We start from the raw sequence: 27,879 nt of genomic DNA on the forward strand, positions 1-27,879 counted from the left end.
TTCAGAGACACACAGGTCCATAAATCCCCCTCCTAGAGACACAGGTCCATTAAATCCCCCTCAAGAGACACAGGTCCATTAAATCCCCCTCAGAGACAGATCACAGGTAGAATGATATAATAGATAACCTTTAGAATGGTATGGTGGCAAGTCAGAGAGACACTTACCTCCCTCCAGTTCCTCAGAGTCATGATGTGGGCTGACTGGAACAGAGAAAAGGCCTCAATTAGACAACACTTATGTTCTACTTCACCTGTACACACACACACACCACACAGTGACATATACAGATACCTACCTTGGTCCCCAGTAGTACCATCTGTCCTGCGTAGCTGCAGACAGACTGGTAGCAGGCCTTCTCTCCTACTAGGGCCTAAAACACACACTGTTAGTCTGGAGAGCAGAGGTCAAAGGCCAGGACACTGTTATTCAGAGTGAAAATCAACCAAAATCATCCATGACTGCTACTTCTCAATAATACTTTTAGATACAAATGTGGCAAATATATGCCAAGAATCCTGAACAAAACCTTTGTACGGACTCAAGATTATTTCAGGAAGATCCAAAACATCATGGTCCTGATTGGTTGATGCTGACTCTGAATGACTCCATGTAGAGGTATGGGAGACAGGTGGGGGGGGAATCACTGGTGACCCCCCTGCTCCTTGATTTAACAGCTTCAGTCCCCCTGAAGACACGCTCTCCTCTCTGGCAGGCTGCTTCTGATCCAGTGACTAGGACGTTGGTCCTGTATGATTGGACAGAGCCACCTGCTCTCCACCAGGTCAGAACCAGTGATGTAACTGATTCATTCCAGGTAATGGTCTGTAACCTAACCAGCCGGTTTCAACAGTTTGGTGTTTAGTAGTGAAGGTAGTGGAGACTGATTCTTCAGGGGGATAAATTATCTTGTGCAACCTTTTCCCACTAGCCAGCCTAGTCCTGTCCTGTCTGACCCTGCTCCATAACCCATAAAACTTACCTGACACCCTCTACTACCACTGACCTCTAACCCTCACCACTAGCCAGCCTAGTCCTGTCCTGTCTGACCCTGCTCCATAACCCATAAAACTTACCTGACACCCTCTACTACCACTGACCTCTAACCCCTCACCTGTGACCTTTGCCAGTGCCAGGTGATGCCTTCCCCTCTACAGCTACTGACCTATGACCCCTTTTCCATGCCCTTTCACCCCTACCACTTCCCTACCATTACTTCTCAACCCTCACTATCTATCTACCCACCGCAACCTCTCTACCGTCACCTCTGACGTGACCCTGACCTCACCCTGACCCTCACCAGCGCCTGGCTGACGTTTCCCCCGTGGCCAGCGATTTAAAATGGCTGCTGTTGTAGACCAGCTGCACCTCAGCCACGTCCAAGCTCTCCAGCTCCTCCTGGCTGGGTCGGTCCACCACACGCAGCTTCTCCCCACTGTCCATCACCACCAGGGTACGACTGTTGATCCACTGTGGGGGGGAGGGGAAACACAATCAGTGAGTGGCTGTGAAAGAGCCAGAGAGTCACAGAGGGAGAGAGACAAAGGGAGGGAGACGGGGTGGGGAAGGAGAAGGATAATAACAGGGAGACGGGGTGAAGGAGAAGGATAATAACAGGGAGACGGGGTGAAGGAGAAGGATAATAACAGGGAGACGGGGTGAAGGAGAAGGATAATAACAGAGGGCAGGAGGGTGAAGGATAATAACAGAGAGGCAGGAGGTGAAGGAGAGGGATAATAACAGAGAGGCAGGAGGTGACAGGAGAGGGATAATAACAGAGAGGCAGGAGGTGAAGGAGAGGGATATAACAGAGCTAGGAGGTGAAGGAGAAGGATAATAACAGAGAGGCAGGAGGTGAAGGAGAAGGATAATAACAGAGAGGCAGGAGGTGAAGGCGCGGGATAATAACAGAGCTAGGAGGTGGAAGGAGAAGGTAATAACAGAGAGGCAGGAGGTGAAGGAGAGGATAATAACAGGGAGACGGGTGGTGAAGGAGAGGGATAATACAGAGAGGCAGGAGGTGAAGGAGAAGGATAATAACAGAGAGGCAGGAGGTGAAGGAGAGGGATAATAACAGAGCTAGGAGGGGAAGGAGAAGGATAATAACAGAGAGGCAGGAGGTGAAGGAGAAGGATAATAACAGAGAGGCAGGAGGTGAAGGAGAAGGATAATAACAGAGAGGCAGGTGAAGGAGAAGGATAATAACAGAGAGGCAGGAGGTGAAGGAGAAGGATAATAACAGAGAGGCAGGAGGTGAAGGAGAGGGATAATAACAGAGGCAGGAGGTGAAGGAGAGGGATAATAACAGAGAGGCAGGAGGTGAAGGAGAAGGATAATAACAGAGAGGCAGGAGGTGAAGGAGAGGGATAATAACAGAGAGGCAGGAGGTGAAGGAGAGGGATAATAAAAGAGAGGCAGGAGGTGAAGGAGAGGGATAATAACAGAGAGACAGGAGGTGAAGGAGAGGGATAATAACAGAGAGGCAGGAGGTGAAGGAGAGGAATAATAACAGAGAGGCAGGAGGTGAAGGAGAAGGATAATAACAGAGAGGCAGGAGGTGAAGGAGAAGGATAATAACAGAGAGGCAGGAGGTGAAGGGAGGGATAATAACAGAGAGACAGGAGGTGAAGGAGAGGAATAATAACAGAGGCAGGAGGTAAAGGAGAGGGATAATAACAGAGGCAGGAGGTGAAGGAGAGGATAATAACAGAGAGGCAGGAGGTGAAGGAGAGGGGAGAATAACAGAGGCAGGAGGTGAAGGAGAGGGATAATAACAGAGAGGCAGGAGGTGAAGGAGAGGAATAATAACAGAGAGGCAGGAGGTGAAGGAGAAGGATAATAACAGAGAGGCAGGAGGTGAAGGAGAAGGATAATAACAGAGAGGCAGGAGGTGAAGGAGAGGGATAATAACAGAGAGACAGGAGGTGAAGGAGAGGGATAATAACAGAGGCAGGAGGTGAAGGAGAGGGATAATAACAGAGGCAGGAGGTGACAGGAGAGGGATAATAACAGAGAGGCAGGAGGTGAAGGAGAGGGAGAATAACAGAGGCAGGAGGTGAAGGAGAGGGATAATAACAGAGAGGCAGGAGGTGAAGGAGAAGGATAATAACAGAGGGCAGGAGGTGAAGGAGAGGGATAATAACAGAGAGGCAGGAGGGTGAAGGAGAGGGAGAATAACAGAGAGGCAGGTGAAGGAGAACAATAATAACAGAGGCAGGAGGTGAAGGAGAAGCATAATAACAGAGAGGCAGGAGGTGAAGGAGAGGGAGAATAACAGAGAGGCAGGTGAAGGAGAGGGAGAATAACAGAGAGGCAGGTGAAGGAGAAGGATAATAACAGAGAGGCAGGAGGTGAAGGAGAGGGAGAATACAGAGGCAGGAGGTGAAGGAGAGGGATAATAACAGAGAGGCAGGAAGGGTGAAGGAGAGGGATAATAACAGAGAGGCAGGAGGTGAAGGAGAGGGATAATAACAGAGGCAGGAGGTGGAAGGAGAGGGATAATAACAGAGAGGCAGGAGGTGAAGGAGAGGGATAATACAGAGAGGCAGGAGGTGAAGGAGAGGGATAATAAACAGAGAGGCAGGAGGTGAAGGAGAGGGATAATAACAGAGAGGCAGAGCCAGAGACAGAAAGCGCGACAGAGAGAGCTTGCTGTGTTCAAAACTGTGACGTATCATGGGTAAACTGTGACGTATCATGGGTAAACTGGGACGTATCATGGGTAAACTGGGACGTATCGTGGGTAAAACTGGGACGTATCGTGGGTAAACTGGGACGTATCGTGGGTAAACTGGGACGTATCGTGGGTAAACTGGGACGTATCATGGGTAAACTGGGACGTATCATGGGTAAACTGGGACGTATCGTGGGTAAACTGGGACGTATCCATGGGTAACTGGGACGTATCGTGGGTTAAATTGTGACCGTCTGACTGATCTACAAATAATTACTGAGTAGTTATTTATAATGTAAGGTGATTTGTACATCAGTCAGTCTCCACTAAACATGTAAAGTCAGCTGCAACGTTAAACACGCCCATTCAGTTAGGAGCAGAGGAAGGAACGGAGAAGGAAGTTAAAACAACAAGAGATGTGGCCTGTAAAGTAAAACAGACCCTGAAGTGACATCATGCGACACTTACATTCAGACTGATGATGTCACAGTTCAGCTGCAGCTGTCTTTGCTTGATGACATGGATGGTTCCGGTCTCATCCTTCTTCACCTGGACACAAACAGTCAGTCAAGTCAACATGACAGTCGTTTCACAACAGAAATCTATTGTTATTGTTACTAAACAAGGAATAATGGTAACCAGGAAGTAAACAGGATAGTGAGGTGTTACCAGCAGGAAGTGTACGGTGTCTCCTCTGCAGAATGCCAGGACGGGGTGACCACCTTCTGAACGGGGACAAACTGCCAGGCCAGCTGGGGAACACTGGTCGGGTCCGTCTGCAACATCAACAACAATAGACAGGTCTTATGTGTCCCAAATGGCACCCTATTCCCTTTATAGTGCATACTTTAACCAGGTCAAATGGCACCCTATTCCCTTTTATAGTGCACTTACTTTAGACCAGGTCAAATGACACCCCTATTCCCTTTATAGTGCACTACTTAGACAGGTCAAATGACACCCTATTCCCTTTATAGTGCACTACTTTAGAGCAGGGAGACATTTCTAGCCCTTCCAATAGGACAGCCAATGCAGGGTGAGTACTGTGGTGTATAAATGGTTACCAGGGTGTAGTGTGTATCAGAGAGGTGGGTGCTACAGCTGGTGGATGAGGTAAATAACCCTCATACAAAGATCCAAGACGTAGTGCCTAGGGGCCAGGGGCCAGGGGACAGGGGCCAGGGGCCTAGGGACAGGGGCCAGGGGCCTAGGGCCAGGGGCCAGGGGACACGGCTTAGACCAAGGGTTTGTTTGAACAATGGGTTCTCCAACAATGTCCTCCAGCCTTTACAAAATCAGCGTCCTTTATGTTCTCTCTGCCTGCTGTATGTGAACAAAACCTTATTACTGGCACAACCACAGTGTATGATGAAGACTGATGTACTTTAATCAGTTCAGCAAATAGCTGAATCTTTATACAATGAATAGAAATTACAGGGCCTTTCTCCTGTTCTGTTCCTAGCCAGGCAGAGTCTATTGTGTCCCCCCAGCCTCCAATCTCCTGTTCTGTTCCTAGCCAGGCAGCGTCTATTGTCCCCCCCCCGGCCTCCAATCTCCTGTTCTGTTCCTAGCCAGGCAGCGTCTATTGTGTGTCCCAGCCTCCAATCTCCTGTTCTGTTCCGAGCCAGGCAGCGTCTATTGTCCCCCCAGCCTCCAATCTCCTGTTCTGTTCCTAGCCAGGCAGCGTCTATTGTCCCCCCAGCCTCCAATCTCCTGTTCTGTTCCTAGCCAGGCAGCGTCTATTGTCCCCCCCAGCCTCCAACTCCTGTTCTGTTCCTAGCCAGGCAGCGTCTATTGTCCCCCCCCAGCCTCCAATCTCCTGTTCTGTTCCTAGCCAGGCAGCGTCTATTGTCCCCCCCAGCCTCCAATCTCCTGTTCTGTTCCTAGCCAGGCAGCGTCTATTGTGTCCCCCAGCCTCCAATCTCCTGTTATGTTCCTAGCCAGGCAGCGTCTATTGTGTCCCCCAGCCTCCAATCTCCTGTTATGTTCCTAGCCAGGGCAGCGTCTATTGTCCCCCCCCAGCCTCCAATCTCCTGTTCTGTTCCTAGCCAGGCAGCGTCTATTGTCCCCCCCCAGCCTCCAATCTCCTGTTCTGTTCCTAGCCAGGCAGCGTCTATTGTGTCCCCCCAGCCTCCAATCTCCTGTTTCTGTTTCCTAGCCAGGCAGCGTCTATTGTCCCCCCAGCCTCCAATCTCCTGTTCTGTTCCTAGCCAGGCAGCGTCTATTGTCCCCCCCAGCCTCCAATCTCCTGTTCTGTTCCTAGCCAGGCAGCGTCTATTGTGTCCCCCCCAGCCTCCAATCTCCTGTTCTGTTCTAGCCAGGCAGCGTCTATTGTGTCCCCCCCCAGTCTCCAATCTCCTGTTCTGGTCCTAGCCAGGCAGCGTCTATTGTGTCCCCCCAGCCTCCAATCTCCTGTCTGTTCCTAGCCAGGCAGCGTCTATTGTCCCAGCCCCAGCCTCCAATCTCCTGTTCTGTTCCTAGCCAGGCAGCGTCTATTGTGTCCCCCCAGCCTCCAATCTCCTGTTCTGTTCCTAGCCAGGCAGCGTCTATTGTCCCCCCAGCCTCCAATCTCCTGTTCTGTTCCTAGCCAGGCAGCGTCTATTGTGTCCCCCCCCCCAGCCTCCAATCTCCTGTTCTGTTCCTAGCCAGGCAGCGTCTATTGTCCCCCCAGCCTCCAATCTCCTGTTCTGTTCCTAGCCAGGCAGCGTCTATTGTCCCCCCCAGCCTCCAATCTCCTGTTCTGTTCCTAGCCAGGCAGCGTCTATTGTGTCCCCCCCCCAGCCTCCAATCTCCTGTTCTGTTCCTAGCCAGGCAGCGTCTATTGTCCCCCCCAGCCTCCAATCTCCTGTTCTGTTCCTAGCCAGGCAGCGTCTATTGTCCCCCCCAGCCTCCAATCTCCTGTTCTGTTCCTAGCCAGGCAGCGTCTATTGTGTCCCCCCCCAGGCTCCAATCTCCTGTTCTGTTCCTAGCCACGCAGCGTCTATTGTCCCCCCCAGCCTCCAATCTCCTGTTCTGTTCCTAGCCAGGCAGCGTCTATTGTGTCCCCCCCAGCCTCCAATCTCCTGTTCTGTTCCTAGCCAGGCAGCGTCTATTGTGTCCCACCCCAGCCTCCAATCTCCTGTTCTGTTCCTAGCCAGGCAGCGTCTATTGTGTCCCCCCAGCCTCCAATCTCCTGTTCTGTTCCTAGACAGGCAGCGTCTATTGTCCCCCCAGCCTCCAATCTCCTGTTCTGTTCCTAGCCAGGCAGCGTCTATTGTCCCCCCAGCCTCCAATCTCCTGTTCTGTTCCTAGCCAGGCAGCGCCTATTGTCCCCCCCAGCCTCCAATCTCCTGTTCTGTTCCTAGCCAGGCAGCGTCTATTGTCCCCCCCCAGCCTCCAATCTCCTGTTCTGTTCCTAGCCAGGCAGCGTCTATTGTCCCCCCCAGCCTCAAATCTCCTGTTCTGTTCCTAGCCAGGCAGCGTCTATTGTGTCCCCCCCCAGCCTCCAATCTCCTGTTCTGTTCCTAGCCAGGCAGCGTCTATTGTGTCCCCCCCCAGCCTCCAATCTCCTGTTCTGTTCCTAGCCAGGCAGCGTCTATTGTGTCCCCCCAGCCTCCAAGCTCCTGTTCTGTTCCTAGCCAGGCAGCGTCTATTGTCCCCCCCCAGCCTCCAATCTCCTGTTCTGTTCCTAGCCAGGCAGCGTCTATTGTGTCCCCCCAGCCTCCAATCTCCTGTTCTGTTCCTAGCCAGGCAGCGTCTATTGTCCCCCCAGCCTCCAATCTCCTGTTCTGTTCCTAGCCAGGCAGCGTCTATTGTGTCCCCCCCCCAGCCTCCAATCTCCTGTTCTGTTCCTAGCCAGGCAGCGTCTATTGTCCCCCCAGCCTCCAATCTCCTGTTCTGTTCCTAGCCAGGCAGCGTCTATTGTGTCCCCCCCCCCAGCCTCCAATCTCCTGTTCTGTTCCTAGCCAGGCAGCGTCTATTGTGTCCCCCAGCCTCCAATCTCCTGTTCTGTTCCTAGCAGCGAGGCATGTTATGATTGTGACATTCAATAAAGGGTTAGGGATGCGTTTATAAAAACATTATGGGCCTTTAGCCAGCACCGTTCTACAGTGAGGCAAAATCCCATTAAAGCAAGCAACAGGGAAGAGGTCACAGAGAGGCTGGGAAGGAGAGAGGGAAGAGAGGTCAGAGGAGGATAGCGAGACAGAGAAAGGGTTGTGAGGGAGAGGGGGAAAGGCCTAGATGAGAGAGGAGGTACCTTGCCATAAGGAAATGTCATCCACACTTTGAGAGAAGGCTTCAGTCCGATCACTAGAATCTGAAATGAACAAGATCGTGTTGGATTGAAAACAGACAAATATTCTCAGTGGAATTGAAGAGAAAGACAAAAATAACAATGACATAGTTACTGTTAACTGTAGGGTGTCAATGTCATGTATCACCCAGTATAGAACAGACTGTAGGGTGTCAATGTCATGTATCACCCAGTATAGAACAGACTGTAGGGTGTCAATGTCATGTATCACCCAGTATAGAACAGACTGTATGGTGTCAATGTCATGCATCACCCAGTATAGAACAGACTGTAGGGTGTCAATGTCATGTATCACCCAGTATAGAACAGACTGTAGGGTGTCAATGTCATGTATCACCCAGTATAGAACAGACTGTAGGGTGTCAATGTCATGTATCACCCAGTATAGAACAGACTGTAGGGTGTCAATGTCATGTATCACCCAGTATAGAACAGACTGTAGGGTGTGAATGTCATGTATCACCCAGTATAGAACAGACTGTAGGGTGTCAATGTCATGTATCACCCAGTATAGAACAGACTGTAGGGTGTGAATGTCATGTATCACCCAGTATAGAACAGACTGTAGGTGTCAATGTCATGTATCACCCAGTATAGAACAGACTGTAGGGTGTGAATGTCATGTATCACCCAGTATAGAACAGACTGTAGGGTGTGAATGTCATGTATCACCCAGTATAGAACAGACTGTAGGGTGTGAATGTCATGTATCACCCAGTATAGAACAGACTGTAGGGTGTGAATGTCATGTATCACCCAGTATAGAACAAACTGTAGGGTGTGAATGTCATGTATCACCCAGTATAGAACAGACTGTAGGGTGTCAATGTCATGTATCACCCACTATAGAACAGACTGTAGGGTGTGAATGTCATGTATCACCCAGTATAGAACAGACTGTAGGGTGTCAATGTCATGTATCACCCACTATAGAACAGACTGTAGGGTGTCAATGTCATGTATCACCCAGTATAGAACAGACTGTAGGGTGTGAATGTCATGTATCACCCAGTATAGAACAGACTGTAGGGTGTCAATGTCATGTGTCACCCAGTATAGAACAGACTGTAGGGTGTCAATGTCATGTGTCACCCAGTATAGAACAGACTGTAGGGTGTGAATGTCATGTATCACCCAGTATAGAACAGACTGTAGGGTGTGAATGTCATGTATCACCCAGTATAGAACAGACTGTAGGGTGTAGGGTGTAGTGTGTAGTGTGTGTAGGGTGTAGTGTGTGTAGGGTGTAGTGTGTGTAGTGTGTAGTTTGTGTAGGGTGTAGTGCGTAGGGTGTAGTGTGCGTAGGGTGTAGTGTGTAGGGTGTAGTGTGTAGTGTGTAGGGTGTAGTGTATATAGGACAGGGTGTAGTGTGTAGTGTGTAGGGTGTAGTGTGTAGTGTATATAGGACAGGGTGTAGTGTGTAGTGTGTAGGGTGTAGTGTGTAGTGTATATAGGACAGGGTGTAGTGTGTAGTGTGTAGTGTGTAGGGTGTAGTGTATATAGGACAGGGTGTAGTGTGTAGTGTATATAGGACAGGGTGTAGTGTGTAGTGTGTAGTGTGTAGGGTGTAGTGTGTAGGGTGTAGTGTATACAGGACAGGATCATCAACCAGACTCAGCTGCAGGGCTAGTTTTTCTGGAGCGGACGGTCAGGGGGCCGGAACAGAATTACAAATCATTTGTAGACTGCAAATTGACCGCAAGAAGCCCAAACAGATATAATATTTGACTTAAACATAATAATTTCAAACCTTGCTTACATTTTGTATACGATCAGGTACACTCCCTGGCCAGTGTATTAGGTAAACCCATCCAGAACAGCCTGAATTGTCCAGGACATGGAAACGTTGCTCAATTGGTATCCAGGCAGGAAAACCTTCCCCACACCATTACACCACCGCCACCAGCCTTTACCGTTGACACCAGGCAGGATCACACCTTGGCTGCTTATACCAAATCCTGACTGCCATCGGCATGACGAAACATTCATCAGACCAGGCTGTTTCTCCACTACTTAATTGTCCAGTGTTGGTGCTGGCGTTCCCACTGAAGCCTCTTCTTCTGGTGTTTATCTGATAGGAGTGGAACCCGGTGTGGTCGTCTGCTGCAGTAGCCCGTCTGTGACAAGGAGCGATGAGTTGTGCCTTCCGAGATGCCGTTCAGATGCCATTATTTGCTTGTTTGTGGCCAGCCTGTTAGTTCACACGATTCTTACCATTCTCCTTCAACCTCTCATCAACGAGCTGTTTTCGCTCACAGGACTTCCGCTGACTGGATGTTTTGTTTGTCACACCATTCTCCGTAAACACTAGAGAGTGTCGTGCGTGAAAAGCCCAGGAGGCTGTCCGTTTCTGAGACCGGGGAACCGATGATCTTACCACGCTCCAAGTCACTTAGGTCGTTTTGACCATTCTAACGTTCAATCCAACAGTAACTGAATGCCTTGATGCCTGCTTTATACAGCAAGCCACATGACTCACTGTCTGTAGGAGCAAACCATTTGTGAACAGGGTGGTGTACCTAATAAACTGGCCAGTGTATCCCTCCCTCTATTATGCGTGGGAATACTAGGGAACAGATTTCCCAAATTAAAATCATTTGGAGCTGATTTGCTGGTGCTTTTACAGTTTTTTGTTTTATCTCCAACAATAAAACATTTTAATAAAAATAAGTTGTATTTTTTTTTGCTCAGAAAACTAGTGGGGCTAAATAATTGGCGCCAGTTGGGGACACCTGATATAGGGTTTACCTTAGTAAGAGAGGCCATGGCCAGTAGAGAGTACTGTGTGATGGGGTGATCCTTCAGGTCCGGGCCACTAAGAAGAGGCTCCACATTACACACCTCCCCCTTAGAGCCACTGAACAGACAACGAGACTCACATGTACGCATCCCCATCAACCTCCTACACGCAGAGAGAGAGAGAGAGGAGAGAGAGAGAGAGGAGGGGGGGAGAGAGCGCGAGAGAGAGAGAGAGAGAGGAGGGGGGAGAGAGGCAGAGAGAGAGAGAGAGGAGGGGGGAGAGAGGCAGAGAGAGAGAGAGACAGGAGGGGGGAGGGGGAGAGAGAGGAGGGAGAGAGGAGGGAGGGGGGAAAGAGAGGAGGGGAGAGAGAGACTAACAAAATAAACATAACTTCAGTCACAAAGTAGGTTTGTGGTTCATTATGACAATATTGAATATCCTATTTCCCCTAAAGCCCTCAGATTCTGACATACACAAATGCAGTACAGAGCAGAATTGTTAGTCCCAAATGGTACCCTATGGGCCCTGGTCAGATGTAGTGCACTTTATAGAGAATAGGGTGCCATTTGGGACACAGACTTAGAGAAGCCAGAAAAACGAAAAAGTACTTCTCCCCCATTTCCATTAATCTGACCTGAATAAGAGAGACAGCTTTGTATAATAATGTCTAACTGAGCAGGGGTCATTCTGTCTCCCTGTAATACCTCATTACACACACAATCCCTGTCTCACTGTAATACCTCATTAAAATAATGTACTGTTAGACTGTGGTTACAGATAGTGACAGGGGTGCTTGAATGTATAACTAATAGGAATACAATGTGAGGGTCAAAAATAAACCAACCACACTGCCTTCAGAAAGTATTCACACCCCTCGACTTTCTCCACATTCTGTTGTTACAGTCTGAATTTAAAATGGATTCCATTCAGATGTTTTTGTCACTAGCCTACCCACAATACCCCATAATGTCAAAGTGGATATTTGTTTTATTCTTACGAATTAATTTAACATGAAAAGCTGAAATGTCTTGACTCAATAAGTAATCAACCCCTTTGTTATGGCAAGCCTAAATATGTACTGGAGTAACAATGTGCTTAACCAGTCCCATAATAAGTTGCATGGACTCTGTGTGCAATAATAGTGTGTACCTCATCTCTGTACCCAACTCATACAATTATCTGTAAGGTCCCTTCAGTCGAGCAAAGAATTTCAAACACAGATTCAACCACAAAGACCAGGGAGGTTTTCCAATGCCTCACAAAGAAGAAGAGCACCCATTGGTAGATGGGGGGGGAAAGCAGACGTTCAATATCCCTTTCAGCATGGTGAAGTTATTAATTACACTATGGATGGTGTCACTACAAAGATACAGGCATCCCTCCTAACTCAGTTGCCGGAGAGGAAGGAAACTGCTCAGGGATTTCACTATGAGGCCAATGGTGACTTTAACACGGTTACAGAGTTTAATGGCTGTGACAGGAGAAAACTGAGGATGGGTCGACAACATGGTAGTTGCTCCACAATAATAACCTAGATGAGTGAAAAGGAAGCCTGTAAAGAATACATTCCAAAACATGGATGCTGTTTACAACAAGGCACTAATGTAATACTGCAACAACAAGACAAGACATTACTGAGTACTCCTCTCCATTTTTGAAAGCATAGTGGTGGCTGCATCATGTTATGAGTATGCTTGTCATCGTTCAGGATAAACAAATAAACGTAATGGAGTGAAACACAGACAACATCCCAGAGGAAAAACTGGTTCAGTCTGCTTTCCACCAGACACTGGGAGATGAATTCCGTCCACAACCAGCCACACCCGACCCTAACACCACCCTAACCTAACCCCACCCTAACCTAACCCCACGCACCCCACCCGATCCTTACCCCACCCTAACCCCACCCTAACCTAACCCCACCCTAACCCTAACACCAGCATAACCTAACCCCACGCACCCTAACCCCACCCTAACCCGACCCTAAACCCACCTGACCCGACCCTAACCCCACCCTAACCTAACGCACCCTAACCTAACCCCACCCTAACCCCACCCGACCCTAATCCCACCCGACCCTAATCCCACCCGACCCTAATCCCACCCAACACCACCCCACCCTAACCCAACCCCACGCACCCTAACCCCACGCACCCTACCCCCACGCACCCTAATCCCACCCGACCCCACCCCACCCTAACCCCAACCTAACCCCAACCCCACCCTAACCCAACCCCACCCTAACCTAACCCCACCCTAACCTAACCCCACGCACCCTAACCCCACCCCACGTGACCCTAACCCCACCTGATCCTAACCCCACCCGACCCTAACCTAACCCAACTCCACCCTAACCCCAACCTAACCTAACCCAACACCACCCTAACCCAACCCTAACCCCACTCGACCCTAACCTAACTCAACCCCACCCTAACCCTAACCTAACCTAACCGCACCATAACCCTAACCTAACCCCACCCTAACCCTAACCCCACCCTAACCCACCCTAACCCCACCCTAACCCAACCCCACCCTAACCCCACCCTAACCCACCCTAACCCCACCCTAACCCAACCCCACCCTAACCCACCCCACCCAACCCCACCCTAACCCACCCCACCCTAACCCCACCCTAACCCAACCCCACCCTAACCCCACCCTAACCTAACCCCACCCTAACCCCACCCTAACCCAACCCCACCCTAACCTAACCCGCTGTACAGTTCCCCTTTTATATCTTGAACATTTAATGCTGTTTTCTTCAACATTGATGTATTTAGTGAATATTTAGGCCTATTGAACAGTAGACTGATGATGCAGCTCTCTACTGCTCTTTCATCACGTTGAACCACCTTTCACCAAGTAGAATACAAACATTTACATGTCTGGGCCTGTTATAGACTGGGCCTGCTATAGTCCGTTATAGTCTGGGCCTGTTATAGTCTGTTATAGTCTGGGCCTGCTATAGTCTGGGCCTGCTATAGTCTGGGCCTGCTATAGTCTGGGCCTGCTATAGTCTGTTATAGTCTGGGCCTGCTATAGTCTGGGCCTGCTATAGTCTGGGCCTGCTATAGTCTGTTATAGTCTGGGCCTGCTATAGTCTGGGCCTGCTATAGTCTGGGCCTGCTATAGTCTGGGCCTGCTATAGTCTGGGCCTGCTATAGTCTGGGCCTGCTATAGTCTGTTATAGTCTGGGCCTGCTATAGTCTGTTATAGTCTGGGCCTGTTATAGTCCGTTATAGACTGGGCCTGTTATAGTCCGTTATAGACTGGGCCTGTTATAGTCCGTTATAGACTGGGCCTGTTATAGTCTTATAGACTGGGCCTGTTATTGTCTTATAGACTGGGCCTGTTATAGTCTTATAGACTGGGCCTGCTATAGTCTTATAGACTGGGCCTGTTATAGTCTTATAGACTGGGCCTGTTATAGTCTGTTATAGTCTGGGCCTGCTATAGTCTGGGCCTGTTATAGTCTGGGCCTGCTATAGTCTGTAATAGTCTGGGCCTGCTATAGTCTGGGCCTGCTATAGTCTGGGCCTGTTATAGACTGGGCCTGTTATAGTCTTGTAGACTGGGCCTGTTATAGTCTTATAGACTGGGCCTGTTATAGTCTGTTATAGTCTGGGCCTGCTATAGTCTGGGCCTGTTATAGTCTGGGCCTGCTATAGTCTGGGCCTGCTATAGTCTGGGCCTGCTATAGTCTGTTATAGTCTGGGCCTGCAATAGTCTGTTATAGTCTGGGCCTGCTATAGTCTGGGCCTGCTATAGTCTGTTATAGACTGGGCCTGCTATAGTCCGTTATAGACTGGGCCTGTTATAGTCTTATAGACTGGGCCTGTTATAGTCTTATAGACTGGGCCTGTTATAGTCTTATAGACTGGGCCTGTTATAGTCTTATAGACTGGGCCTGTTATAGTCTTATAGACTGGGCCTGTTATAGTCTTATAGTCTGGGCCTGCTATAGTCTGGGCCTGCTATAGTCTGGGCCTGCTATAGTCTGGGCCTGCTATAGTCTGGGCCTGCTATAGTCCGTTATAGTCTGGGCCTGCTATAGTCCGTTATAGTCTGGGCCTGCTATAGTCCGTTATAGACTGGGCCTGCTATAGTCCGTTATAGACTGGGCCTGTTATAGTCCGTTATAGACTGGGCCTGTTATAGTCCGTTATAGACTGGGCCTGATATAGTCCGTTATAGACTGGGCCTGATATAGTCCGTTATAGACTGGGCCTGCTATAGTCCGTTATAGACTGGGCCTGCTATAGTCCGTTATAGACTGGGCCTGCTATAGTCCGTTATAGACTGGGCCTGCTATAGTCCGTTATAGACTGGGCCTGATATAGTCCGTTATAGACTGGGCCTGATATAGTCCGTTATAGACTGGGCCTGATATAGTCCGTTATAGACTGGGCCTGTTATAGTCCGTTATAGACTGGGCCTGTTATAGTCCGTTATAGACTGGGCCTGTTATAGTCCGTTATAGACTGGGCCTGTTATAGTCCGTTATAGACTGGGCCTGTTATAGTCCGTTATAGACTGGGCCTGTTATAGTCCGTTATAGACTGGGCCTGTTATAGTCCGTTATAGACTGGGCCTGTTATAGTCCGTTATAGACTGGGCCTGTTATAGTCCGTTATAGACTGGGCCTGTTATAGTCCGTTATAGACTGGGCCTGTTATAGTCCGTTATAGACTGGGCCTGTTATAGTCCGTTATAGACTGGGACTGTTATAGCCTGTTATAGACTGGGCCTGTTATAGTCCGTTATAGACTGGGCCTGTTATAGTCCGTTATAGACTGGGCCTGTTATTGTCTGTTAGAGACTGGGCCTGTTACAGTCTGTTATAGACTGAGCCTGTTATAGTCTGTTATAGACTGGGACTGTTATAGTCTGTTATAGACTGGGACTGTTATAGTCTGTTATAGACTGGGCCTGTTATAGTCTGTTATAGACTGGGCCTGTTATAGACTGGGCCTGTTATAGTCTGTTATAGACTGGGCCTGCTATAGTCTGTTATAGACTGGGTCTGTTATAGTCTGTTATAGACTGGGCCTGTTATAGCCTGTTATAGACTGGGCCTGTTATAGTCTGTTATAGACTGCGCCTGTTATAGTCTGTTATAGACTGGGCCTGTTATAGACTGGGCCTGTTATGGTCTGTTATAGACTGGGACTGTTATAGCCTGTTATAGACTGGGCCTGTTATAGACTGGGCCTGTTATAGACTGGGCCTGTTATAGACTGGGCCTGTTATAGACTGGGCCTGTTATAGTCTGGGCCTGTTATAGTCTGTTATAGACTGGGCCTGTTATAGTCTGTTATAGACTGTGCCTGTTATAGACTGTGCCTGTTATAGTCTGTTATAGACTGGGACTGTTATAGTCTGTTATAGACTGGGCCTGTTATAGTCTGTTATAGACTGGGCCTGCTATAGTCTGTTATAGACTGGGCCTGCTATCGTCTGTTATAGACTGGGCCTGTTATAGTCCGTTATAGACTGGGCCTGTTATAGTCTGTTATAGACTGAGCCTGTTATAGTCTGTTATAGACTGGGACTGTTATAGTCTGTTATAGACTGGGCCTGTTATAGTCTGTTATAGACTGGGCCTGTTATAGTCTGTTATAGACTGGGCCTGTTATAGTCTGTTATAGACTGAGCCTGTTATAGTCTGTTATAGACTGGGACTGTTATAGTCTGTTATAGACTGGGACTGTTATAGTCTGTTATAGACTGGGCCTGTTATAGTCTGTTATAGACTGGGCCTGTTATAGACTGGGCCTGTTATAGTCTGTTATAGACTGGGCCTGCTATAGTCTGTTATAGACTGGGTCTGTTATAGTCTGTTATAGACTGGGCCTGTTATAGCCTGTTATAGACTGGGCCTGTTATAGTCTGTTATAGACTGCGCCTGTTATAGTCTGTTATAGACTGGGCCTGTTATAGACTGGGCCTGTTATGGTCTGTTATAGACTGGGACTGTTATAGCCTGTTATAGACTGGGCCTGTTATAGACTGGGCCTGTTATAGACTGGGCCTGTTATAGTCTGGGCCTGTTATAGTCTGGGCCTGTTATAGTCTGGGCCTGTTATAGTCTGTTATAGACTGTGCCTGTTATAGTCTGTTATAGACTGTGCCTGTTATAGACTGTGCCTGTTATAGTCTGTTATAGACTGGGACTGTTATAGTCTGTTATAGACTGGGCCTGTTATAGTCTGTTATAGACTGGGCCTGCTATAGTCTGTTATAGACTGGGCCTGCTATAGTCTGTTATAGACTGGGACTGTTATAGTCTGTTATAGACTGGGACTGTTATAGTCTGTTATAGTCTGTTATAGACTGGGCCTGCTATAGTCTGTTATAGACTGGGCCTGTTATAGACTGGGACTGTTATAGTCTGTTATAGACTGGGCCTGTTATAGACTGGGCCTGTTATAGACTGGGCCTGCTATAGACTGGGCCTGCTATAGTCTGTTATAGACTGGGCCTGTTATAGTCTGTTATAGACTGCGCCTGTTATAGTCTGTTATAGACTGGGCCTGTTATAGACTGGGCCTGTTATGGTCTGTTATAGACTGGGACTGTTATAGTCTGTTATAGACTGGGCCTGTTATAGACTGGGCCTGTTATAGACTGGGCCTGTTATAGACTGGGCCTGTTATAGACTGGGCCTGTTATAGACTGGGCCTGTTATAGTCTGGGCCTGTTATAGTCTGTTATAGACTGTGCCTGTTATAGTCTGTTATAGACTGTGCCTGTTATAGACTGTGCCTGTTATAGTCTGTTATAGACTTGGACTGTTATAGTCTGTTATAGACTGGGACTGTTATAGTCTGTTATAGACTGGGACTGCTATAGTCTGTTATAGACTGGGCCTGCTATAGTCTGTTATAGACTGGGACTGTTATAGTCTGTTATAGACTGGGACTGTTATAGTCTGTTATAGACTGGGACTGTTATAGCCTGTTATAGACTGGGCCTGTTATAGTCTGTTATAGACTGGGCCTGTTATAGTCTGTTATAGACTGGGCCTGCTATAGACTGGGACTGTTATAGTGTTGATGTGTTTTGTATTTGGTAGCCGTTTGGTTGCTACTGTGTAATATTGTTCTTTATTTTGACGTTCTGTCCTTTATGTCTTTTGTGGACTGCAACAGGCTACAGAACGTCATGTTTGCCTCAATTTGGACCCATTGGTTTAAATATCCACCTACACTATGTTCACCAGAGTGCAGTTGTAGATAAAACCTCCATGTTGTTGTACTCTATTTGGCCCTAACAGTTAGGCTTACACACTAATGCCAGATAAATACAATGAAAGAAAAAACTGTATGTAGCCTATAGATATGCAAACTAGTAATACATTTATGGATTTTTTGATGCAATGTTTTCCCTTTATTCAACCCGCACGCCACCCACCCGCCCTTCATCCACACAATACTTCATGGCCCTGAACCCACCCGCCCACAGTGTCCGCAGGGACTGCAGTCAACCAGCACATCACTCCTACTGTGTGCAGAGCAATACTGCCCCCTGCAGGTCACTGCAGGTAGCTTCACACACACACAATCTCTGAGGAGACAAATGAGTATTACCTGAAAGCCAGCTCAAACACAGAGCCACCACTGTCGTTGCACACTGCCAGCGTAGGGTCATCAGTGAACTGAGAGAGAGAGAGGGACAACAGAGGAGCTCAATAGAGACCATCTGAGCAGAAGACACATTTCAATTCAAGTTGACTTTTACTGCCAGACTACCTTGACATGTAAGACGGCGGTGCCGGGTGGGTGAGCGTCCGTAATGCTTCGCAGAAGCTTCCCATTGGCCAGATCCCACATGGTGATATGTCCCTTGGCGAAGCCACAGAGCAGGCGGGTGCAGTGGTGGTTGATGCTGAGGGCGGAGACAGCTCCATACTCCGCCCCTGTCGCCGTGCTTCCCAAGCACAAACGGAGAGCCTGGTTCAGATCTGAAATAAACCGCATTACCCATCAGGCAACACACTGTGGAGCCAAGCACTATGGGAGAGGCCACTCTTAACTCTTGTACTGTCATAGAACAACAGCAGTGACACTGGGACAGTCAGTCTTTAGAAAACATATGGAGATTTGTCAAAACACATTTTCTGCTTACAGCATAAATCAAACCAAAAACACGCTCCACACAGTAGTGAATGACAACCACACTAAATACAACACGTGTCTGAACCAGCCGGATGAATGACAACCACACTAAATACAACAACACATGTCTGAACCAGCCGGATGAATGACAACCACACTAATTACAACAACACATGTCTGAACCAGCCGGATGAATGACACACAGACAAACAACCTTATTCAAAAACCAGAAATTAAATAGCATGTGCAGACAATATGTTAACATGCTGATGTTGAGATCAATGTCTACAATATGACTGTACAGAGAGACAGAGAGACCAATGTCTACAAAATTACTGTACAGAGTTGAGGTCGACCGATTATGATTTTTCAACGCCGATACTGATTATTGGAGGGCCAAAAAAAGCCGATGCCGATTAATCGGCCGATTTTTTTCTTTATTTATTTGTAATAATGACAATTACAACATTACTGAATGAACACTTATTTTAACTTAATATAATACATAAATACTATCAATTTAGCCTCAAATAAATAAAGAAACGTTCAATTTGGTTTAAATAATGCAAAAACAAAGTATTGGAGAAGAAAGTAAAAGTGCAATATGTGCCATGTAAAAAAGCTAATGTTTAAGTTCCTTGCTCAGAACATGAGAACATATGAAAGCCTTTTAACGAGTCTTCAATATTCCCAGGTAAGAAGTTTTAGGTTGTAGTTATTATAGGAATTATAGGACTATTTCTCTCTATACAATTTGTATTTCATATACCTTTGACTATTGGATGTTCTTATAGGCACTTTAGTATTGCCAGTGTAACAGTATAGCTTCCGTCCCTCTCCTCGCTCCTACCTGGGCTCGAACCAGGAACACATCAACAACAGCCACCCTCGAAGCAGCGTTACCCATGCAGAGCAAGGGGAACAACTACTCCAAGTCTCAGAGCGAGTGACGTTTGAAACGCTATTAGCGCGCACCCGGCTAACTAGCTAGCCATTTCACATTGGTTACACCAGCCTAATCTCGGGAATTGATAGGCTTGAAGTCATAAACAGCGCAATGCTTGAAGCACAGCGAAGAGCTGCTGGCAAACGCACGAAAGTGCTGTTTGAATGAATGCTTACGAGCCTGCTGGTGCCTACCACCGCTCAGTCAGACTGCTCTATCAAATCATAGACTTAATTATAATATAATAAACACACAGAAATACGAGCCTTAGGTCATTAATATGGTCGAATCTGGGAACTATCATTTCGAAAACGAAACGTTTTTTCTTTCAGTGAAATACGGAACCGTTCCGTATTTTATCTAACAGGTGGCATCCCTAAGTCTAAATATTCCTGTTACATTGCACAACCTTCAATGGTATGTCATAATTATGTACAATTCTGGCAAATTAATTATAGCCTTTGTTAGGAATAAATGGACTTCACACAGTTTGCAACGAGCCAGGCGGCCCAAACTGCTGCATATACCCTGACTGCTTGTACGGAACGCTAGAGAAGTGACACAACTCCCCTAGTTATAAGAAATTCATGTTAGCAGGCAATATCAACTAAATATGCAGGTTTAAAAATATATACTTGTGTATTGATTTTAAAGAAAGGCATTGATGTTTATGGTTAGGTACATTGGTGCAACGATTGTGCTATTTTCGCAAATGCGCTTGTTTAATCATCACCCGTTTGTCGAAGTAGGCTGTGATTCAATGAGAAATTAACAGGCACCGCATCGATTATATGCAATGCAGGACAAGCTAGTTAAACTAGGAATATCATCATCATGTGTAGTTAACTAGTGATTATGTTAAGATTAATGCAAGTTTAATGCTAGCTAGCAACATACCTTGGCTTCTTGCTGCCCTCGCATAACAGGCTCCTCATGGAGTGCAATGTAAGGCAGGTGGTTAGAGCGTTGGACTAGTAACCGGAAGGTTGCAAAAACGAATCCCGAGGTGACAAGGTAAAAATCTGTTGTTCTGCCCCTGAACAAGGCAGTTAACCCCCGTTCCTAGGCCATCATTGAAAATAAGAATGTGTTCTTAATCTGACTTGCCTAGTTAAATAAAAGTGTAAAAAAATATATAATAAATATATATTTTTTTTTTTAATCGTTGTCCAAAAATACCGATTACTGATTGTTATGAAAACTTGAAATCGGCCCTAATTAATCGGCCATTCCGATTAATCGGTCGACCTCTAGTACAGAGAGCACAATGTTTACAATATGACTGTACAGAGAGACAGAGAGAGAGAGACAGAGAGAGAAACAGAGAGAGAGAGAAACAGAGACAGACAGACAGAGAGAGAGAGACAGAGAGAGAAACAGAGAGAGACAGACAGACAGAGAGAGAGAGACAGAGAGAGCTATTGGCGGAATGTACCTTTTCCTGTCCATTCAGAGTTAGCCCAGACAGACAGAGAGAAAACAACTAACTAAATATATAACAATCTTCAGTTGAATTCATAGTTCACACAACCTCAACTTAGTTAGTTAGTGACTACCTTGTCCTTAACCATGCATTGCACTGGATCATGTCAATGACTATATGAATGTAGTACTAATCACTGATATGTTAAGGACTTACCAAACACTAGAGCCAGGCCATGAGACGTTCCCACTACGATCACACCAGACACAGTCTAGAAACAGAGAAGATATTTAAACTAGAGAACTGGACCAGTCTAGAAACAGAGAGAACAGGACCAGTCTAGAAACAGAGAGAACAGGACCAGTCTAGAAACAGAGAAGATATTTAACTAGAGAACAGGACCAGTCTAGAAACAGAGAGAACAGGACCAGTCTAGAAACAGAGAGAACAGGACCAGTCTAGAAACAGAGAAGATATTTAACCAGAGAACAGGACCAGTCTAGAAACAGAGAGAACAGGACCAGTCTAGAAACAGAGAGAACAGGACCAGTCTAGAAACAGAGAGAAGATATTTAACTAGAGAACAGGACCAGTCTAGAAACAGAGAGAACAGGACCAGTCTAGAAACAGAGAAGATATTTAACTAGAGAACAGGACCAGTCTAGAAACAGAGAGAACAGGACCAGTCTAGAAACAGAGAGAACAGGACCAGTCTAGAAACAGAGAGAACAGGACCAGTCTAGAAACAGAGAAGATATTTAACTAGAGAACAGGACCAGTCTAGAAACAGAGAGAACAGGACCAGTCTAGAAACAGAGAGAACAGGACCAGTCTAGAAGAAACAGAGAGAACAGGACCAGTCTAGAAACAGAGAGAACAGGACCAGTCTAGAAACAAGAGAACAGGACCAGTCTAGAAACAGAGAGAACAGGACCAGTCTAGAAACAGAGAGAACAGGACCAGTCTAGAAACAGAGAGAACAGGACCAGTCTAGAAACAGAGAGAATATATTTAACTAGAGAACAGTCTAGAAAGGGTGAAAGCAGCACTGCAGTATAGTAATGTGATAATGATACTTACTACTGCAGTGGCAGTCCAGCATCTACTTTGTCCTGAAGAACAAGGAAGGAAAAAGTACATTTCAGTGAGCATGAAAAATGTACAACTGAAAGCTGTGTTGTGGTTGGTTGTGTTGTGTTGTTTGTGTGTGGTTGTTGTGTTGTGTGTGTGTTGGTGTGTGGTGTGGTTGTGTGTGGTGTTGGTTGTGTTGGTGTTGGTTGTGTGTGGTGTGGTTGTGTGTTGGTTGTGTGTGTGGTGTTGGTTGTGTGTGGTGTTGGTTGGTGTGGTGTTGGTTGTGTGTGGTGTTGGTTGTGTGTGGTGTTGGTTGTGTGTGGTGTTGGTTGTGTGTGGTGTTGTGTGGTTGGTTGTGTGTGTGGTTGGTTGTGTGTGTGGTGTTGGTTGTGTGTGGTGTTGGTTGTGTGTGGTGTTGGTTGTGTGTGTGGTGTTGGTTGTGTGTGTGGTGTTGGTTGTGTGTGTGGTGTTGGTTGTGTGTGTGGTGTTGGTTGTGTGTGTGGTGTTGGTTGTGTGTGTGGTGTTGGTTGTGTGTGTGTGGTGTTGGTGTGTGTGTGTGGTGTTGGGTGTGTGTGTGTGGTGTTGGGTGTGTGTGTGTGGTGTTGGGTGTGTGTGTGTGGTGTTGGTTGTGTGTGTGGTGTTGGTTGTGTGTGTGGTGTTGGTTGTGTGTGTGGTGTTGGTTGTGTGTGTGGTGTTGGTTGTGTGTGTGGTGTTGGTTGTATGTGTGGTGTTGGTTGTGTGTGTGGTGTTGGTTGTGTGTGTGGTGTTGGTTGTGTGTGGTGTTGGTTGTGTATGTGGTGTTGGTTGTGTATGTGGTGTTGGTTGTGTATGTGGTGTTGGTTGTGTATGTGGTGTTGGTTGTGTATGTGGTGTTGTGTTGTGTTGTGTGTGGTGTTGGTTGTGTGTGTGGTGTTGTATTGTGTTGGTTGTGTGTGTTGTATTGTGTGTGTTGTGTGTGGTGTTGTGTGTGTGTGTTACTCACAGCGGCTGAGACTATCTGAGCAGAGATGCCTTTCAGGATGCTGTGTCGGAGCACAGAGCCATGGACTGTAGTGCTGAGCTCCACTGTCTTCCTCCTCCTACACACACACACACACACACACACACACACACACACAGTTAGGTTTGAATCTCAGTTGTGACGACAAATGTCAGAGTGAACTGTACCCGTAATGCATAATGTAACCTGCTGAATACAGCACATCACAGAAGGTCTCACAACATGCCCATTAGGAGTTAGGTTAAGGTTACATTTAGTGTTAGGGAAAATAGGATTTTGGATTGGGAATCAATTCTTTGGTCCCCACAAGGATAGCAATACAAAACAGTGTGTGTGTGTGTGTGTGTACACACATTTTACCATACTTGTGAGCACCAGAAGTCCTCACAATAATAGTAAACCAACTAAAATTCAGAGAAGTGAGGACATTTTGCCGGTCCTCACTTGTAAAAAGGCTATTTTAAGCTTAGGTATAAGGTTAGGCTTAGGTATAAGGTTAGGCTTAGGTATAAGGTTAGGCTTAGGGAAAATTATATTTTCAATGGGAATCAATTGTTGGTTCCCAAAAAGTCCTCACAAGTATAGTAAGACATAGCTGAGTGTGTGTGTGTGTGTGTGTGTGTGTGTGTGTGTGTTGGCTACCGTTTGAGGTGTGTGCGGTCTCCGCTGTCGGAGCTGGCCAATGAGGAGGTCTCACAGGAGTGGGCATCGATGTTCTCTGTGTTCAGCAGACACGTGTCTTCCAAGATGAAGGGCTCCTCCTCATCCTCAGGCTGAAACAGGAGACGGCAGAATCACAACTGTTAGCCCAGATATGATGCAGGGCTGGCTACCCCGCTGTGTTGACTTCCTTACAGAACATTGTGTTGTTCTGTAACAAGTCAGGGAGCTAGAAGCTGTCAGATTCCTGCAGCATGTGAAACAGAATAGGTGTAGTTACTGAAAGATGAGAGCTACCTCATTCAGGATGCTCTCCAGGGTAGGCGGGGTGTCAACTTGGGGAATGTCAAACTCTTTATCATCGATCTGAGGAGAATAGAGAAGGTATGCAATATGTGTTCAGCACAATGAAGTCTATCTCGCCAGACATCTCATTATATTACTATTCTACCTAAGTCTATGGTTCTAGCGATCTTTAATGGGATATTAAACGTATAGCAGAGACATGGCAGTGCTAGGCTAAAGGACAACAAAGTAACCCACTAGCAAGCTATACATTTGACAACCAGCAAAATAATACTAATGCTAGCTACAGCTTTAATTGCACAAACAAACTCTCATATTTAGTGCATCTATTCCCCCCCCCCCACAAAAAAATGCTAGGTTTAGCTATCTAATCGCTACCACCTCCACCAAGTCTATCAAGAAAACCAGAAACTGTTGAGAAACAGCCATAAGCGACAGTCCCACTCACCGCATCTATTTCCATTAAATTGAGCTGGGATGAGGCAGAAACCAAACTGCGTGTATCTGGTGAACCTGACATTGTAACAGGTCAAGTATATTCATGTAGATACACAACGAAACAATAGCTACATTATTAGCTAGCTAGCGGTATCATCTCTCCGATTCCACTCTTCCTTGTTGTACCGGAAGAACGGTGTGTCACGTGCTACGTCACGACTGAAGGGGTGTATTCAGTGTTCGGAACGTTTGGCAAGGTTCGGAAACATTTTGTCTTGAGCGAAAAATACCAACAAAAAGTGTGGATTTTGTATAATACTTCACACTCTTTTAGAGTGAAATGAATGAGTTCAGTATTGCCAGCTAGCTTCCCATCTCTATTTCCCAGATATGTTTCACTCTCTCTGGTATTCCAGGAGTCCTCGGGCAGTATTCAGAATCTCTGATCTAGGATCAGGTCTAAACGGATCCTCCACCAGCACTCCGAATCTGAAACCATTTAGGAATATGGGCTCTTTGGAACAGGTTGATGTGCGGTGGCGGGATGAAGATTCTGTTAAATGTAATTGTAGCTTTTAACCAGCAGGGGGAGTCCAAAACACAGGCTACTTCGGCCTACTAACTGCAACATGGTGTTGAAATGATCAAGAGTAGCTAAATGCTGCCTCCTTGTGTCCTATTTCAGAAATACAGGCGAAAGTGATGAGTGACACCAATCTTTTGATTGTGATCCCAAATAAAAGTCTGTGGTTTGAACAAGATTTTCCTAGATAAAAAACATCTTATCATCTTGAAAGGTTTAGAAGTAGACAGCAAAGTAATGACATACTCATTGTTGTTGACAGAGTTGGGGAGTAACTGATTACAAAAAAACTGCAACTGTAACCAGTTACGTAACCAGCTAAAATATTGTAATGAGATTACAGATACTGTTTTCTCAAGGTCATTAAATTCAGCATTGAAAAAAGGAGCAAGTTTAAGTTTGCTCCACCTGAGTGAGTCTGGCAAGTCAGAGACCACTATGATGACACACCAAATGAAGACCACCAATCAGAGAACACTATGATGACACACCAAATGAAGACCACCAATCAGAGACCACTATGATGACACACCAAATGAAGACCACCAATCAGAGACCACTATGATGACACACCAAATGAAGACCACCAATCAGAGACCACTATGATGACACACCAAATGAAGACCACCAATCAGAGACCACTATGATGACACACCAAATGAAGACCACCAATCAGAGACCACTATGATGACACACCAAATGATGACCACCAATCAGAGACCACTATGATGACACACCAAATGCGTTTGATGGATATTTTTAGTCTTCTTCTAATGGTGAAATGAATCCAAACGTATCTGAAAGTAATCAGATTACATTACTGAGTTTGGGTAATCCAAAAGTTACATGACTAATTACAGTGTTGGACAGGTAACTGTAACTGTAATAGATTACATGTAGAAAGTAACCTACACAACCCTGGTTGTTGATGCCTGTGTCTTGTGCACTGATGAAGGTCTGACGACCGAATGCTCAGCCTAAATAAATAGAAAGTTGTGCATTGATCCTGAGTGTGCGGAGACTCCTTTACATTTAAATGTGTATTTTGCGCAAATCAATGACAGGCCCCTGCTAATAATGTTGTGTTTGACTCTAAATGTCTACAACAACTACATATAAGCCTAACCTTACGTATTTCCAAAACACTGATTTCCCGAAAATCGTTTTGGTAGGGAAACCAAAAATGCAAGTAAGCGTTTCATTGGACGGTGTATACCATGTGTATCCTGTACAGATGACTCATAAAACTTGAAATTGAAAGGCTTTACTTGAAACATCTAATGAGGCTGTCACAGAGGTCAGTCAGACACATAGATACAAAAGCAGATTTGGTCTGGTAGGCCGAAGCTATACTGGTACATCTCTGTTCCTCACAATCCTGGATGCAGGCTGGATTTTACGCTTTACTTTCACAGATCCAGCTTTATGCTTCTTGTTCTTGCTGCTTTTCTCAGTCTTTTGCACATCGGGCACAGACTCAGGATTCCGAACTGACTCTATGGGATGCTTTGGATCCATCACAGACCTTGAGGTGTATATCTGTCTGGACAGGCTCTGTTTCGATAAACTGTGTGTCTGTGTCTGCATCGACTTCTGTCTGGACAGTTCTGGTGGTGAGAGCAGAACGCTGATCTTGCTGGACCCCAGGGTCGGCTGTTCGAAGCACCAGCCACAGCACCAGCTGAATATGACAGCTAGAGTCAGGGTGATGACGATGGTGCAGAAGATGAATACTACGAGAAAGCCACCAATGCTCCACATGTCGTGGAAGCCTTCATCGGACAGCTTGGAGAAGAGCCTCTCATAGAGGTAGGACCAGTCCTTGGAGATGTTTCTTGCCATGGCTGCCATCTTGGCTCCAGTGTCTTCATTCACCTGTACGGTCATTGAGGTCAATGTCAATTCTCTAATAACCATAGCAATGTGGAAGATACCATTCTGTAAAACATAAATGAAACTTACCTCTTGATCACCAGCTATTACTCTGATAGAGAAGAACACAGTTCTCCTAAACTATGTGTGAAGCTTCTGGACTACTACATCATTGATGTCCATTTCAGATCCACTTTATCTGTATTCATTCAGAAATAAGAAGATATAGTTGCACGGACATGTAATCTTTGAATAAACAGTATTTCTTTATCATTTCCATCCAGAAAACGAATAATAGTTTCCATCATAACAAAGTCAAGTGCCACTGTCAGTGCCAATGAACAAACTGGACAGAGGACCCCAGCTAGCTAGCCAGCTAGCTTTAGCTAGCCTGTTAGCTACTACTGTCAAGTTGCAATAATTGAGCCATGACGAAGTGTGTTTACTTAGGGAACTTTCATTATCATAAAATTCCTTCGTGAAAGCGTTACTTCAACTTACCAAAATTGTTAGTAGGACGTTGGCAAACTATATGGCTTTTATTTGAACGGGAGGATCACTGGTCCAGTCGGAAATTCTTGGTAACCATGGTAACATCGTCATCAACGTTTGCCACGTGTTACATTAAATCGTTGCAAGCCAAGCGCCTAGGAATTCTGTAGAGAGCATGTCTTTTTCCTAATATTAGCTAGCCTACTTTACAACTATTCGTTGAGTTACTTTATAATATGCATGAGGAATGTCGAGATGGTACAC

General features: G+C 46.4%; 1 protein-coding gene and 1 long non-coding RNA gene across 2 annotated transcripts; both read right to left on the bottom strand.

Moving 5' to 3' along the window:
- Positions 1 to 177: 177 nt before the first annotated feature.
- Positions 178 to 24,873, bottom strand: LOC115189691 (vacuolar protein sorting-associated protein 8 homolog). Its single transcript, XM_029748232.1, has 16 exons — positions 24,679 to 24,873; positions 24,222 to 24,290; positions 23,907 to 24,037; positions 23,247 to 23,343; positions 22,277 to 22,305; positions 21,622 to 21,625; positions 21,410 to 21,464; positions 18,459 to 18,670; positions 18,297 to 18,364; positions 10,716 to 10,869; positions 7,911 to 7,970; positions 4,343 to 4,449; positions 4,142 to 4,222; positions 1,369 to 1,470; positions 299 to 373; positions 178 to 203 (listed from the first exon to the last, which is right to left on the bottom strand). Exons 1-13 carry the CDS (start codon positions 24,748 to 24,750, stop codon positions 4,219 to 4,221), a joined length of 1,062 nt encoding a protein of 353 aa, XP_029604092.1. The 5' UTR covers positions 24,751 to 24,873; the 3' UTR covers positions 178 to 203; positions 299 to 373; positions 1,369 to 1,470; positions 4,142 to 4,218.
- Positions 24,874 to 26,367: 1,494 nt separating this feature from the next.
- Positions 26,368 to 27,704, bottom strand: LOC115189692 (uncharacterized). The gene is made up of 3 exons (XR_003876976.1): positions 27,625 to 27,704; positions 27,214 to 27,322; positions 26,368 to 27,126 (listed from the first exon to the last, which is right to left on the bottom strand). It is a non-coding gene; the product is annotated as an uncharacterized LOC115189692 (long non-coding RNA).
- Positions 27,705 to 27,879: the final 175 nt, after the last annotated feature.

The sequence above is a fragment of the Salmo trutta genome, unplaced genomic scaffold (genome assembly GCF_901001165.1).
Source record: "Salmo trutta unplaced genomic scaffold, fSalTru1.1, whole genome shotgun sequence".
Taxonomy (NCBI): Eukaryota; Metazoa; Chordata; class Actinopteri; order Salmoniformes; family Salmonidae; genus Salmo; species Salmo trutta.

What these genes read in the sequence shown, in the direction of transcription:
- LOC115189691 (XM_029748232.1), bottom strand. Translation starts at nt 24,750, where the DNA reads ATGTCAGGTTCACCAGATACACGCAGTTTGGTTTCTGCCTCATCCCAG. An exon ending in TGGAGAGCATCCTGAATGAG is followed by an intron (nt 24,038 to 24,221) that starts GTAGCTCTCATC and finishes CTCCTGTTTCAG; the next exon opens with CCTGAGGATGAGGAGGAGCC. An exon ending in CCATGGCCTCTCTTACTAAG is followed by an intron (nt 7,971 to 10,715) that starts GTAAACCCTATA and finishes TGTTCATTTCAG; the next exon opens with ATTCTAGTGATCGGACTGAA.